The following is a 17,309-nucleotide window of genomic DNA, read 5'->3' as shown; positions in this document are numbered from 1 at the left end:
ACCAACACCAAGTCTGGACTAACAGGGCATGTCAATAACCAACGTTTTGCCCTGCTTACTGAAAATGCAGTTTAAACCTACTGGTAATTTGCAAGCTTGTGTCCCTTTAGTCAACACAAGACCCTCTTGAATTTATATATCCTGAATAGAATTATCCCCAGGAGAAGCTACTATGACTTGAATCCCCTCATCTTTTAACATGAAATGGAGAATGGATGACATTATCCCTTTCTCTCAAAGGGACAGGTTCTCCTGTACAGCTATGAGGATTGTCTAAGAAGCTGTCACTCTGAATGTGTAGGAAATTGAAATTTAGTAAGTTATAAATAGTTGTAAATATAATATCTCACCATGGCTAATACCTGACCAGATGAAGTAATATTAACAATAGGGGTGGCCACAGCTTAACTAGACTGGTGGGTTTTACACTAATTAGGCATCAGACTCCCTACTGCAGACAACTAAGTGGGGACATTAATGTACAGTATATTAGGTTAAGATTGCTCAGTGCTGTTGTTTCACCCTGTGGGTATGACATATTTAGCATATATCTACACTATACAGCAACACAAGATGTTCTATTAACAATAGGGGTGGCCACAGCTTAACTAGACTGGTGGGTTTTACACTAATTAGGCATCAGACTCCCTACTGCAGACAACTAAGTGGGGACATTAATGTACAGTATATTAGGTTAAGATTGCTCAGTGCTGTTGTTTCACCCTGTGGGTATGACATATTTAGCATATATCTACACTATACAGCAACACAAGATGTTCAAGAATTTTTTCTCAAAAGCCTCTCTTTAAAAAGCAAGCAGCATGGGAAGACTTCATTAGCAGTGAAAGCCTGGAATTAGCACAGCCACATTTGCACACTGCTGTTTCCGAGTTAAAAGGCCTTTCTAAGATTTATGTTACGGAATTAGTTGAAGTGCAGTGTGTTGCAGACACAGCTTCAAAGACAGCTTGGAGGTCTGAGACACACATCTAAGCCATGGTGGGAAACCAGCTCCAGTTTCTCTGCATGTCATTACTGAGCACATGAGTCCTGGGAGGAGGTGGCCTCCAGTATGTGGAGAATGGTGCCCTCTGCTCTGCACCCTAACATGGGTAGTATCCCCTCAGTCCTGAAATGCTGGTAGCAAGGAAAGGCCAAGGAAGAGAACTTAAGTGCACAGTTTTCGTCAGGTGCAGCCTGGTCCAATGCCAGGGCAGTGGAGTGTGTCAGCCTCATGTCTTCCACATTCCCAAACAATGGGACCCTCCAGCTGAGAAGATGGCAGTATTGCATTCTTTAAAGATTAGAAGGAAGACTGCCACTGATGTAAAATCCCTGCCTTTTCATCTTCCCTTGCCATTTCCCTCAAGCTTTGGAAGAAGCCACTTCATATTAGTTTTCCTGCCCTCTATGATGGAACAATAATAATTTCTTTATTTTGCAAAACATAGGGAGATTAGTGAATGCAAAACTGCAACAGATAGGTTAAAGGATTTCTTAGCAAAGAATTACTTCAAAGAAATCTCAGGCTACGGGTGCTTTCCACAAAAAGGCAATTATAAATTGAACTATGTATCTTTTATCTATAGTTTTTACCCAAACACTCAGGCAAGTACTGTTATGATATGAAGCTGGTAGTCCTTGATGCATATTGTAATGCAGACTGGTTTTCACCTACACTTACATATATTTATGTAGATATAATGGCCAATTCCTATAAGCTTTACTTTCTACTCCAATCATTGATAACTCTATAACAGAAAAGTCAATAACAATAGTATCAAATACATAGTGAATATCCCATTAGGAATACTTAGGATTTCAACCTGCTTCTACCCGATCTGTGCCCTGCTGACTGGCATTGCCCTCTATTTTGCAAAAAGTAAAGTACATAGATAAGCTTGTTATAAAGCAAGAAGTCCTAATGAATGTTTTTCTCCTGTTTCATGAAAAAGGTTATTTAGGAAAAAGAGGTGACTAATAGCAAATGTGTCATTTTGGAATGGAGCCAATTATAGCTCTTTTGAGGGGAGAAAAAAGTGATTTAAGCATGAAAAGTGTTAAATGTGAAACCATTATGACAAACTTTCCATGTGTAAAATCAAAACCTTGGACTCAGAATAAGAAACACCCTTCCAAAGGTCATTTTTAAATGAAATCTATAATATTTTACAAATATAAATCTAAATGGATTTCAGACAATGATTACAAAAATATTTTCTTTCATCACTAAGAGCAGCAGAAGAAATAGAAAATCATTTTAAATAGGAATAGCTAATGCTCTGAAGTCAGTTCAGCCCAAAACTTAGTTGTGAGTCCACTAGGATGAAAAGTATTACTAGAGGGAGAAGGAACATGACTTAAATTTAGATCTTAACCTTTGTTGAGTTCTTCAGATTTAGCTGTAAATCATCTGCCAAGCCATTTGCCAAAACCCTGCTGCAAGTTTGCTGAACAGAATTCTGTTGTCTTAAGGCTGTCAGTAAAGGAAAATGTTCAATAAGGACATACCCAGTGCCAGACTCCAGATGCTGCCAGAATGGAGCCTCTGAATCTGTGTTTGTGAGTCTGCATCTCTGCACTAGAGGACTCAAAAATTTATTTCTTTCTCTATTTCTAAATCTAACTTGCAAAAGAAGTGACTATGCACGAAGTATGGTGCGGGTTTAGGTGGTAGGATCAGTTCTCTACATTCACACGCTGTCTATTTGGAGGAACAGGTTACTGCACATTAACTGAGTGATGGCAGCTGTCCTCATGCCTGCTTTCAGCCCAGATCAACTGTAAAAAAAGACCAAGTAGTTTAGCCTGCAGTCTGAGTTAAGTCAGGCATAGATTTAAGGACCCTTCAGCCTCTTCAGCTGTCTGCCTGACTGCACACACAAAACAACATCCCATTCAACAGCTGCACACCTTCTTCATCCACTGTCTAGACCAGATTGTTGTTCATCCTTGCATTGTAATTTTCTATGGACTAAGACAAGCCTACAAACAGTTGTTATGGCTCAGCTGAAGTGTGAAAAAGTTTTACGCCACAATGACTGGATTGCCCATCTGAACTCTAATTCAAGACATGCTGCATTTGAAGTACCTGCTGCAGTCATCACCTCTTGGGAAAGTTTCTCTTGTACCATTTGCCAACAAATGTCTCTCAGTAAGTGTCTCCACTGCTGCAGACACTTCAGCTTAAGGATCTTCTTAGAACAATTACCAAAGAATTTGCTTCATTGACATAATGTAGAGTTCTTTAAATGGTGACTTCAGATACATGATCAATCTATGTACAGAGATGTCAAATAGTTAACTTCATCTTCATCAGTGAAGACTGCCATGTGCTTCTCAGTCAACTGCTCTTACAAGTTGGCCTCTTGCTCTGCCTTGGACAAAAGTGTGCGTATATTGTAGTTATATATATAGATATATGTATAAAAAATAGTCACTAATTTCGAATGTAGCACCTGAGCTTACTTCACAATTCATGTCACTTAACTGACCATTGGAGATAGCTGCAGGGGATGAAAACTACAGGTGTTTCCATTGCTCCTTTTAGGTAAACCCAGATTTTACTGGACTCATAATTCAGACTTTCTATCCACTCCTAACATTGAATAGTTTCTAGTAGCAGTGAATTTAAAATCTCTGTTTTCCAATCTAGTGCAAACATATCTACTCTTACTCCTTTCCATTTGAACTGTCCTTCAATGGTGTTGTGAAGAAAGCAAGATACAGCTTCCCTTCCTGTATTACAGAAAACAATCTCCTGTGAAACAAGATCTTCATGTGTACCAAATTCTGCCCACACACAAATCACAAACAGGCCACAAATCATTAGAGCACAAATCGTCAGTGATACCAAGTGGTATTCAGGTGTCTGCCATGGCTTTGAATTCTAAGTAGTAGGAAGGAAACCAAATAACCTTCCTCTTATTCCTGTGACTACACAGCAGAAAGAGGAAAAATCACCTTTGCAACACAGTTCAACACATTACAATATTTGAGAAGCAGCTTGTCCTCAGACACTCTGTAACAAGCCCCTTCTTACTAGAAGTAGTATTAGCAGTGTGCAGTGTGGCTCAGAGCTTGCAGGAAAAACATTTCTAAATTACCATGCATAGTGGTTCCCTTACTCTGCTGATTTAGCAGCTGATCAACCCAGTGTAGTCCCAGAACATTTCAGATAACTTCTCTGAACTTGTTTCAAAGGGTGCTAATCAAACACTGAGGAAGTGCTGGCTCAAAATGAACTATAACTTCTCATTGCAATCCCCTTGTAAATAACACAGGTGGCATCCAATTAGTGAGCTGAAAGCTTGAAGTATTGTAGATTTGCAAAAAAAAATCACTTTTGGCTAATGTTTAATAAAATACCAACAAAATAATTAATTGGAATGAGTTATACACAAGCACTCATCTATATTACATTGCTTGAGAATAATAGTTTCTATCAAACTGTCAATCTTTCATAATAAATAACTATGATAGTAATAGCACAGCAGTGGTTCAGTACTTAGGCATTCAGTAGAGCAAACAGTGTTTTCTGGTGGAGTCTGTGATCCAAATGATTTCAAAGACAATAGATTTATTGTGTCATAACTCAGATCAGACTCTGGTTAGTGCTTTATTGGAATTTGAAGGATATATTCACAGTCACAGCATTGTGTTTTTATGCTGATGTAGCTTGATAAAAGTAATGAAGCAACACAAGCATTAGATGGGAGTTGCACAATAATGAGTGATCTTTAACGAGATGTCTTAAGAGGCATTTTTATTAAATTATTTTAGAACCAAAAATAGACCGTGAAAGGCCCAATTCCGGTTACAATGTAGATTTACAGCAGCTATTTCAAAACAATTATAGTTCCCTTTCTATTAAGTGTATTTCAGTTGTATTTACATCTCAGGGTTATTTAATTTCTTACTCTTGCCCTTTTCTCCACATCCACACTGTATGTTTTCAGTCTATCAGATTTGTCTCTAATGTTTGATAGAGAATCATGAATTTCAAACAAAAATACCAGAAACTGCCAGAGACATAAAACTCAGGGTAATCCTCTTGCTGCACTGAGTTTCATTACGCAAAGGTAAAACCACTATGATATAATAATAGCTATATTTCTTGCAGGAATTGATGCAATTACCATTTAAATCAAGGGAACCACCTAGTACTTTGGCTAAAGTTCATCAAAATCATTTCCTTCTTGTCACAAATGGGTGACTTAGATTGCTGAAAGGTCCACTGTCAAAGGTATTAGCAAAAGTGGTTTTAATATGATGTTGTAAAAGTGTGACTTAGCAGAGTTCAATGGCAAGGTTTACTCTGTGTGGCACAATCATTTGAACAATGATCCAAAACTACCAAGACACAAATCAAATTACCAAGGCCCAAATCAGAGTTACCATGTTAAAAGGTTTCGTGCAATATCAGTTACTTCCCAAACATCTGCCTTTCGATAATAGTATCTCTGCCTCAGGGAGTAATGTTGAGAGGCATCCCCACTCAAGGGGAGAACCTGACATGCAGCCAGGCTGCTTCACTGGAGAGCTCAAAGAAGGCTCACTTAGACTGTCCTGTTTGTGGACTAAAGTGATCACACTGTTGTCAAATTACATGCAATGGGAAAGGTATGCATGAGTCTTCTTTTACCCACAACTTATTTTGTGCCTGGATAAATGAGTCTTGGAAAAGCTACTTACTGTTCATGTGTTAATCACATGATAGGTGTTCCAAGCTCATATGCATTGATGCTTATTTTGTCATTCTTCTTCTTTGTGGGCCTTCAGAGAACAGACTTTAAACTATAGGAGGTCTTGACTGGGCTATAGCTCAGATCTTTACCTCCTCTGACGCCTGAATCAAGCTACCATTTCTTTGAGTAAAGGGCTGAGTGTATCCATCACACCACTCCTATAAGCAGCTAAAAGGAAATTAAAGTAATTTAATAGCAAATTGGTATGAAACTGTGAAACTTTCTTTGCCTTCATTATTTTGTGTGGAATTCAACTATGAAAATACTCATCAGAGAGCAGAATAAGATCTACAGAAAAAAAAGTCAAAAAATTTATCTGATTAATTTCATCTAGTTTAAACCCAGTTTTGCACATCTTGAATAGCAAGACTGATCAAATATATGACTCTGTGATAGTATTGGTAGCACTTAATTTATTATTGTAAACTGGATTTTTCATTGCCCTTTTAGGTGCCTTTCTTCCATAGCATCAGGGCATACCAGACTGACTCTTCTATTATCAGCTGAATTAGACTGATTAGGCTTGACAAAAAGATCAGTAGCTACTGTGACAACTTGCAGCTTGCTGAGTGCACTTATACATGGTACTACTTAGGAAAAAAAAGGACAAAACTTCTAATTAATGGTAATGGATGAAGAACGTTGTAGTAGAAATTTTATTTATTTTACTTTAAAAATTACTCAGACCAAGTAAAATTTTGTCTTTTCTGTGCACTGAACAATTTGGACTTCATTGAAATCTTGCTTTCAGTATCAGGGAAAACATGGATCTTTTCATTCCCAAGACAAATGAATAGATAAAAGATTGTGTTCACTTGATAAATATCAGTGCAAGATGTTTGTACTTGAGCAAGCTAAGAAAGTCATTAGGGGCAGCATACCTGACAGATACTAATGTGTTGTACCTTCCAAAGCTGCAGTAAATCTAATAACCTGTGACTGAAAAAATGGAGAAAGCAATAAAAGCATGCCATGGAAATCAAAATTGTACGAAACTTCCTGACATGCCCTTTTGTTATATTTAATATATGCAATAGCACAGTAGACCTGTTTGCTGCTCACATGCTGTTGTATGAGTCATTGGAAAGGCCTCACTACTGGCTCCTCCTCCCCATTTTTCCTGGCAGTTGTTTTATCAGAGGAAGACTGCCTAAGCAGTGTTCAGGGTTTTACCTGGGTTACTTTTGACTGACTGCATAATAATTTTCTAATTATTATTTACATCCTATCCCCCACATATCACATGGAACCTGCGGAAAATGTTATTATGTACTTCCTGCCTCTTTCTACTAAACTTTCCTGTCTGTAATTGCATTTTTGTAAAAGGAATGAACAAAATAATCTCCTCAAAATCACATATATCCCTGTGAATCGGATCTATATTACTTAGTCCCCAAATAAAAAAAAATAAAAACAACAAAATTAAAAACCATAAAACATTTAAAATATTTGTAATGTAAATAACGTAATTAATTTACAGCCATTAGAATCTTATAGACTTGATGCAAATTAGCTTGAAAAGAATGTTTTTTCCTTCTGTTTACCTCATTTCTAAGCAAAGTATGGGAGATAAGGAAGTTTGAGTCTTGTTCCCAGCCTTGTCAGTGATCCCCTGTGGTAGACTGAATGCGCAGGTAGACTCAGCCCCTCTTTTTGATGCCAGACCAACAGGTGCCTTTGGCCTTACATGCAAGAAAGGAGCATTCCCAAAATATATTGCTTACATTTATAAAAACTTATATGCTTTCCAGTCAAGACAATTGTCTGTTGAACAACATGGAACATACTCTTCAATGAAACTGTCTTACTTTTTTTATTCCACCCTGCCATCAGTGTTGACCTGCCTGAAGTTTCAGTCATCATTTAACTTTCTACATATTCTGCTAAGACTTACTAGCATGGCCTCTCTTTTTGAAGCCTGCCCACATACAAGGCAATTCTGGATAGGTCCCTTTCACACCCAGCAAGGCAAACATTAAGAAACCTTGCTAGCAACTTCCAGCAAAATGCTCAGGCATATATAGCAAAAGCAGGAAAAGTTGTGCTGCTTTTTCTCCTATAGTCTGTCAATCTCACTGAGAACAGAAGGAAGAACATGCTATGTTCAGCAGTTTAAATGGGGCACATCCTTTCTGAGACAATAAATGGGTATAAATATTAAACATACAAGGGTTTTTTTTATTAATTTTCTTTATTCCCTGAGAACTACTATAAGAATTGGTCACAAAATTAGGTATTTAGACTACCCTAGACAACCTCAAACAATGCTTGGTGATAGTCCAATCCTGCAAGAAGGTACGCTCAAGTACTCATTCTTTTATAAATGCTGTCAATACAGAGTACTCAGCCTCATGAAAGTTTGGCAACATACCTGTTTGGAAACACTAGCATGGGTGGCATCTTGGCAATATATCTGATACACAAATTTCTGCTTACCACTTAATATGTTTTGAGGTTTTTTTAGAAAATGTCTGTTTGTGTCAATGCCTTCCTATGGACCTGGGTTTTGAAAAAGCAGCTTGTGTGCTTTCTCTGTTTTGGAAGAAACTTTGATGTTTGTTGACGCACTGTAAATATCTTTATCATTATTTAGCATTTGTTATTCATTTCTGTGCTAATTTCAGTTTTCTTTTTGTTTTCTATTTCTTTTTCTTTTTAGGCAGGACTATGTGTTTATCTTAAGCTTATAGACACAAAATAAGATAGTCATGGTGCTTGATGCTTTTGAGGCTGTGAATTCAAACAGGGGCAAATAATGCTCTCAGATTGGGCTTAAAATTCTCTCAGACACGTAAACAAAATACTTGCCAAAATGAAATTAACTACTCTATGATATAACATAATTGACCTTAATATTCAGTACAAGTGGCCTCATTATATTTACTCAGTCTAAGTAGATCAGAATTAGCTACACAGATTTTGCTAGCCTAAAATTTATGAGCATAGAGTCAACTGCTGAGTGCAGTACAGAAACAAGGACAACCAAACACCACCCAGAAGAAAACTTGGATCCCTTTTTTGGTGAGGATGACAGTGAGCTATAAAAAATATCACAAGCTTTTTTCTGTACCTTATTGTGGAAAAAAACCCATCAGATTTAATTGAAGTGACTCCACACTTTATATACTAACACTGATTTCAGCTTCCAGCCATGAATTTTTTTGCCAACATAATTTTAACTAATTCTGGTGGAGTAGCTCTTCTTTTACTTCCCTGTATTTTGGTTGATTCCAGTAGACTTTGGATGACTGGTGGTAGGTGCTGGGTTGGGCTTGATTCACCCATTATTTGCAATCAATATTCCCCAGGCATCAGAATAGTAGCCTAGTGTAGATATTAAAACAGCAGTATGAGGTACATTTGGAAAGTGGTGGATGGGAAGGGGGATACTGGTGTTTTCTAGGCTCTCGCTGGAACCCTGAAATCCTCTGGAACAACTCAAGCCAGTTGAGTCTCCATTTGGCTATGGATTTTAGTCTATCAGCTTAATCCTGAAATTCTTAGATTTAACTGAAATTGAGCAATTGTCATGCATCACACATTTTCCCTGGTGTGTCAGTCTTTGAAAGTAAATAGCTTTAGTTCCCCTAGAAAACACTTATTTCACAGGCTTTATCAGTATGCTTGAGCCTCAAGAATGCTGAATGAAAAACCTGCAGAGGAAATGTTTTTCTGCTGAAAGTCTTCACACTTCACACAGAGGTATAAACATTGAAAAGCCAAAAGGTTTTTATTCTTCCATATTAAAAGATGAAACGTTAAATGTTTTTATTTTTTCAATACAAATTGCAGAGCCACAGTTGTTAGTGGCCCAATTATTCCAAAAGGTCTCCCTTTTTTGAGAAAATATAAATGTGTTACTTAGAAAATTTTCTGCATGATTAGTATCAAAACATGAAAGGCAGATTGAATTTATCCATACACAGGCATTTATGGACCTCAGAAAAGGGAAGTTATTTAGAAGGTGATAGAAATGTAATTGCCAATTCAACAAAAAAAGCAATCAGTGAGGAATAAAACAAGCTCAGTCTGCCAAAATGAAGATTTGGAAGTTAATCAAATGCCATCTTAGCCAGCCTGTCATGCTGCTATGTGCATCTGAAGTTTCCAAATTGTTGTTGCTACTGATTTCTAAAAGTACACTACAGTTTTGTAGTCTTTCAAAACGAGTAAGTTGTTTTCCAGCCATATTAAATAGAGAATCAAAAGGCTAAATTCTTCTCTGCTTCCTATTTGCAGGGTTATACTAATCTCTTCTCAACTATTGGGTGATTCTGCACCATTTGCACACCAGAATGTAACCCCAAGCCTGACTTTTTGCTTTGTAACTTTTATTTTTAAATGAATGTCTCTCGAAATCCTCATAAAACCAAAATACTATGAACTATTATGCACTGTGCATTCAAATAAGTATTATGCAGGAAAATGTAAAGCAAAACCTGTTTAAAATAGGGCCATCTTTTACTGTTATTTCCATCTGGATCACATTCCCATACCAAGTCTTTCACAGATAACAGTTTTAAGCAGGTAACTCTACATCCTGTAGGTTTGACTGTCTAAATTCATTATACTGTCACCATTTATGTATCCATTGTACATCATTGTTAGTCTCATTCTGCTCCTTCTTCCTATGGTTTACTCTGGGCTTTCACAGTATCTCTCTTACGCTATATACTTGCAACCACTTCTTCCAGCAAGCTCTTCTCCTCATTCCTTGTGTATCAGTTTAGGTTTTGCCTCACTCCACCTGGTCTTTTAGTTGAGTCAAACTTCTGCCTCCTGCTTCCAAGTAACTGAAAATGTTCCTACTGATTAGAGAGGACACTCCTGATCTCTATGCCATCAATGTGTACAATTTTTTTTTCCTGTAATGAGTACACTTTGGGTTTTGACACCTATCTAAACTCTAATTTGGCAATACTAGGGAGGTTTGGTAGGTGCTTTCTGTGTAATCAGTTTAAGGTAGCTCTCCTGGTAAGCTCCACCTTTCATATATTTTTAAAACACACTACTTAAAGTGTGGACAAAGTGGATGGCCTCGGGGTACCAGATTTAGTAGTTCCTTTATACATTAAACTGTGTGTTCAAAACTGCACACTTGGCATTGGTAGGACAGGAACCACTGCCTTCAGCATTAAAACTAACTGGGCCTCCACCTCACACTAGGGAATTCCTACACCTCACATCAAGTGGAAGTTAATTCAGTAGGAATTTTATTTTACAACACTTTGACAGCACTTTGCAGCATAAAACCTTCTCATTCATAGCATTCATGATAATAAAGGGCAATGCTTACTGTGAATGTGACAGGACTCAGTTAGACTTGCTTTTCATGAAACATGAACCATCCCAAGAAGCAGAAAACACCTAACCATTGCCACTGAGAGTCATACCCTTGAAAGATCACTATGAATATCCACTCATATGCAGGGTTAAAGGAAAGTGGGACATTTTTCTCTCTCCTGTATTGGCATTGAATCCCAAGAAGGTGTTGAGCTGGTCTCAAGGCACACTGGAACAAGCTGAGAGAACTCTGTAGGCAACATCAGGGTGGCCTTACTGCATTTGGTTTGGTTTTAGCAGTCAAGAGGTAACAGGAAAGGGAGAGTTGGTGGGAACATGGTTACACATTGGGCTAGCAGGGTGAGTGCATACTGGGTAAAGACTTCAGGGCAGCACCTCCCCACCTTCCTACCTGTTCCATGTTCTCCTGCATGGAGATCCTGCAGACCTCCCCACACTCTGCAGAAGGCCCAGTGTCGCCAGTTTCAGATTCCTCCCACTGTTATCAGAAGCTATACTACTAGTTCCTGAGTCTTCTCCTACTGCTTGTAGGACCCTGTAGAGGAAGATTTTGCTGCAAAAGCAGTCAAGCAGGAGAAAAACACAGACTAAAGGAAGGTAGACAGATCCGCTTCCTTCTCTCATAGCCCCTCTCAAGCTTTCAAATGACCATGGTGACTCTAATCCCAAAGTCATTCCTTCAGTCTCACACCTGGCCATCGTCTCAACTTCAGTATGTCCTCACTGGCACTCTTCAAATAATAGATCCTATCTCCACCACTACACCCAAAAGCATTCATCATAATTCTGCCTATAAAGGACACTGAGAAAGAAAAGATATGTTGGTCTAGGGGAAAAATCAGTATTTGATAGGGCTGTCTTATTCATCCTGCTGATTTTTATTGGGCAAACAACTGAAAGAGAACATTTTAATACAAAGGAGACAGAAGTTTGTTTTCAATGATGAATAATACAGTCATTCTCATATGTACTCACATAAGTACTAACACTTCAAAACAATTAAGCTGTTCACTGAACAGAAAAAACAATTCTGTAGTGTTTTTCGCAATTGAAGTATGATTGGCAGAGTGCAAAACAATGATTGTTTCATCATTTGAAGAAAGGTTTAAAGAAGGTGCAAATGGTTCTTTTAATTATTGTTTATTAATATTTACCAAACAGTACAATCCCTCTATTTATTAAATACAGTGAATATTCTATGTCTAGTTGATTATAAAAAGTTTTGCTTTAGTGCCGTAATTTTGTCTGTTATGTTTTACAAGTGTTACAACTGATGGCAGCAAACCCATAATACATATTCACATTCCCCTGCTAACACTACTGAATTGAGCATTTACATTTCATATTGGGGCATTAAACTAAATCACCTATATAAGTGTTACAGAATCAGAGATTTCATGCCTTAAATTAAGAGACAAAGTTCAAGGTGTACCTCAAATGAACACAGCTGTGAAGCCAATGTGATAGCTAATAGAAATTCAAGGCTGCTCAGTAAGCCCTGCTCATTCTTTGTGGTTTTCCATTAATGATAAAAAATACCATGTAAAAGACAAAAAAAGGCATTACTGGGGCTTGCACTCAATGTGAGCTGCCTGCTTAAGAGAAAAGGATATTGTGTTGAGTTAGACATAGCAAATAAACAGAACGGCAATTTAAACTACTACCTTCTGTACCACCTTCTGATTTTTCTCATTTTAGGTAAATAACCAGATCAACAATGTTTAACCAAGTTCTGGTTGTTTTGTTGAGTTTTTGTAAAAAGTTATTAGAGGTGAAACAGAGGACACTATTCCAGAGGACGTAAGAGCAGCATCTGTGGCCCTGGATTCAGTATTCTCAGCTGTACAGATAACAGTATAAGAGCATCGGATGCAATCAAAAACACACTACAGTTGCAGTTTGAGGTAGTGCAAGTATGAGGGCTAGTGCTGGGAGTGAAAGGACATCACACCTGCTGCATTTTAATGGGGCTTGCAGTTGTTTTGCAGAAAGTGATGTATAACAGTCACGTTACCCACTGTCAAAGCCTAGTCAGACACCTGAACCTAGAAAGGTGTCAGACATTGAGTCTCCTACTCAACATGAGCCTGACAGAGGTAGACGTGCAATTTTACCAAGCAGTAGTCAGCAGTAACTTCAGACACCTCCATTATAGTTATTAAAATCACAATTCCAGTCCTACAAATGGATTTGTCTGGCAAGGAAAAAGAGGCAGAAGAGTAAGAAGAAGGATATTTGAGGCTTTGGGTTTCAAGTTCACGTGTATATGTGCACCATTATCTATCCATCCATTTTTTAGCTGCATTTTCTGGGAATTTCTAAGATTAGTGTTATTGCAAAAGCCATTCATAGCAATTGATTGTTTAAAAACAGATGCATTTTGTCAGAGGAACATCTAGCATATACGTGCTGGATGCTCCTAATGCTTTTAATTATTGTGGGGTAAACCGAACAGTGAAGTCTAAAACATCCATATTCTATGGGTTTTTCTTTAAATATTTTCTCCATACACTACAAGGGAAGATGTTAATCATATACATCTTTTGTGTCATTTAGCCATGATGCATTCCTAATACTCCCTCCCACGGACAAATGCTGAATTTACACTCTCATACAGTAATATTTATTCCTGTACATCTAGGCCTGGAAAATGAGCATAGTAAAGAAAGTCCAGCACGCTTTTCTCATAAACCCTGTGAGAAGGGAACTAGGTATTTATCGGGAAAAGGAACATATTCCCATTTTTTTCTCTTTTCCAGAACTGTAAGGGAGAGCAAATAAATCAGAGAAGGAAAGAGGCTGAGCTCTGCTTGGATCCAGCTAGCAGAGAGCAAAACTCTTGTCTCCTGCAGTCAAATAAAGTCCACCTGAACAAGTTTAGAAAAGCCAGTAGCTCCCCTACTGCAATGGGCCTGGTCACCATTACAGCTTCCAGTTGTCTGAGGAGGCCAGGGAAAGGGGGTTGGCACATCCCATTCTAAAAGAAAGGTGCCTGAAGGTCTTTACCATATATTTAGCTAGTCTTCTCCTAAAAGGCTCTCAGGAGCAATACAGAGTGCAAGCTATTCCTATTATGTCATGCTTTGTGACTATAAAGGAAGTGGGCACCTGGTAGGTGATCTGATGGCCAGGTTCTCCCACAAGAAAATATCCTTTACATGCAGAGCATATTTAAAGATTTACAGATTAAAAGATTGGAATTATCTAGGCTTTGAGGGGAGGTAAGTTATAAAACAATTAAATCTCTAAAAGACAAGATGGGAAACTCTATTTTTACTTAATTTTGTCTGATTTACTCCATCATTTTTAAGGATTATAGTTTGGGGCCTATTAGCTAGAACAGCACTTTCATTTAGTGAGGTGTTTAATATTTAATGTTGGCTTTCCTATGCTATATGCATTGTAATAATGTATGGGTAAAATTAGTTTAATCTAGCATATTTTGAACCTGGTGAAAATGCCAGAAGGATCATACTGGAACTATAACAGTAGCAATAGCATCTGTGGAAGGCTGAAATACAGTGTTATGCCTAAGAAGAGTGTTTGCAATAGCTCATGCTCAAAAAGCCATCCAGATAGGGAAAAAAGCAGCAGAAATAATTTCAGGTGGAAAATGAACTAATAAATATTACACAGCCTTTCTCTAGCTTTTTTTCCCCCAGAGATTATGATGGCAATTAGGACAGTATATGCTGTTATTTTTATATTGCCTATGGATGCCAATGCTATATGCTCAACTGGGTTGTTCAATTCTTAAAAAGCATTATGTTCAAATCATGCATTTGAAAGAGGTTTTCTGTTAGAACTACATCAAGTGAAAGCCTTATTGCTGGCTTAAATGTAATTCAGTTCATCCTTGTTCTGTCATGAGGTTTTTTATATACCTAAGGGGAAAGAAATGAAAAAAAAAATTAATAAAAACATTAGTCATCATGAGGTTTTTTAATATCATCAGCTTACCATAAAGACATCTGATAAATTGCATACTATTCACAAGAAAGAAATAGTATGAAATTAGTATTGCATTACTGTAGAATAGTCATAGCCCTGGATTGCTGTTATTCTATGGAAAATAAAAGCTTGACTATTTCAGATTTTACAGTTTCTTCTCAGTGTTTAACATTATTTGCATTGAGAGGCAAATAAAAAGCCCATTGTACTGAACGAAAACCACAAAATTTTGGACTGATGGGGTTGGTAAATTTTTATCATTGTTTCTAAACAACAGCAAAGAAGCATTGATGACTTGGATCCAGATGGTTAGCAGTAATGCCTCACAATAGTAACCTAATGAAGCTTTTTAGTGCTGGTGACAGGTAAATGCTTCAAAGGTTTATGGCATGGAGAAAAAGCATCAATAAATAACTTGAAAATCTGCCTCTCTTCTAGCTTACATAATTGTTGCTTTTTATAATGGCATAATGGAACAGGAAAGCATGCGTGAAAAAAAAGCTAGAAAAGAGGAACTCTCTTTGGAGCTAATAGGATAGATATATAGAGGGAAAATTTTTTACTTCTAAGATGAATAGCTACTTAACACCCATTAGGCATCTCTCAGACTTAGCAGAAGAATTTAATGATCTTTCTGATCATTAGGTCTGTCTAGAGATCAGACTTAAAATAGAGGAGATGAAGATTTTTCTCTGTGCAATTAGAGAACAATAGTTTCAGGATGCTTTAAGTGAAAGCAAAAAGTTCTCAGATCTCTCACATGAGCTTTTCTCGCTAATGCTGGTTAACCATGAAGAGCACAACCAGAAATCTGGTGCTCTCTTTGCAATACTGGGACACACACACACACACACATACACACATACACACACTCACAAACAACTTGGGTTGAAATTTCACTTTTAAAAAAGAAATATTCTTCTTTTGTTAACATTTTCTACTGTCAGTTTTCCAAACAGATGTGATTAGGAAAGTGGTGTCAATTTTCACGTGGGTGGGTGGAGCTGACTTGCCTTAAGCTCCCCTTCAGCATCACTGAATGCCTAGTAGAAGCTGGTAGCAGTAATGTGTCACATAGCAGGACTCAGATATTTAGATGCAACCTGCCTCCAGCCTCTGCTGGAAGAATGACTCTCAAAATATGTTGGCTAACACTGGATTTTTGCAGTTTCACACTGTGGCTGGTAAAGTAACAAAAAAATCAAAGGATATACAATTAAGGCCTACAGCATGTACACAAGAACAATAACAAAATAGGTAACATCAAAAGGGAAGCTGCTGAGGAAAGATCCATCAATCTGGTGACTATAGGCATTGACACAGTCAATGGAAATGGAGTAAGGTATATAAATAGCATGATGGGACTGAAGCAAAAATTCTACATGCAATTTATTTAGATTGAATGCTATTATGCAAATAGAACATTTCATTGCAAAGCAGCTAAGATACATTATTCTATTTCCTGCTGCTAAAATAGAAATTATTCAGCAGTTGTTTGCATAGCATTACTGAGGGGAGGTATACTTCATCCTTAACAGCTCTTACTTGATTTGCTGTTATTATTTTGGGCCATACAGTCTAACTTTGGACTGTTGCACAGCCCTGATTGTCCACTACTGCAGGAACACTACTTTTCTTTTAGCTTTCAATGGTTTAAGGTGGGAAAGTCTGATAGGTATCAATATTTGACTGATTTGGGAAAAAGTCAAGTCTTCCTTGCTCCTCACCCCAGCTGTCTTGGCTTCTATTTGAGGTTCTGCTGGAAGAAATTCCATGCGTCCATATTAAAACCAACGTTTCATTTCTCAGTTTCTACAGATCAAGTGATGAGATGTCACGTGTGAACCCCCTGAAGGCTGAGAAGAGAAACTCTGACTTCCCCAGAGAAAATGGTGAACTGCAGTTTCTTACTGGCTAGCAACACCTTTGATTCAATTTGTATGAAACTCAATTTACTTATTAAAATGGACGTTATTGTTCAAATATTAGAAACTCCATTTCTTATATGTTCTAAGCTGTACAATTGTCAGATTTTTATGGTTTAGATTGTAAATGTGGTTTTCTCTGGCTAATTATTGGTATTATTTTTTTAATTTTGATGTCTTAAAGGCCAATGTACTGTATCATAATAATATGAAGGACATATTTAACAGGTGTGGAAAACACTGTATACAAATGTATATTTCTAAAAGCTATTTTTATGATTAGCATGTTTTACTGTTTTACCATATTTAAAGTCAGGCGATATAGCACTCCATTATTTACCACTTAATTCAAACAAGACCATTGTGATCAGTGTCACAATTA

The 17,309-nt window shown here is 37.4% G+C and overlaps 1 protein-coding gene across 1 annotated transcript in view; it reads left to right on the top strand.

The window, feature by feature from the left end:
* The window catches only part of RALYL (RALY RNA binding protein-like), a 69,204-nt gene extending 52,287 nt beyond the window's left edge, over nt 1-16,917 (top strand). The window contains exon 8 of the mRNA XM_009071755.1: nt 16,812-16,917. Within this exon, the coding sequence (XP_009070003.1) occupies nt 16,812-16,829 (18 nt within the window). The 3' untranslated portion in view covers nt 16,830-16,917. The remainder of the gene's footprint in view (nt 1-16,811) is intronic.
* Nucleotides 16,918-17,309: the final 392 nt, after the last annotated feature.

This window comes from Acanthisitta chloris, unplaced genomic scaffold (assembly GCF_000695815.1).
Source record: "Acanthisitta chloris isolate BGI_N310 unplaced genomic scaffold, ASM69581v1 scaffold7643, whole genome shotgun sequence".
Classification (NCBI taxonomy): Eukaryota; Metazoa; Chordata; class Aves; order Passeriformes; family Acanthisittidae; genus Acanthisitta; species Acanthisitta chloris.
The sequence above is the reverse complement of the archived record's forward strand: the minus strand, read 5'-3'. Positions and strand labels throughout refer to the sequence as shown.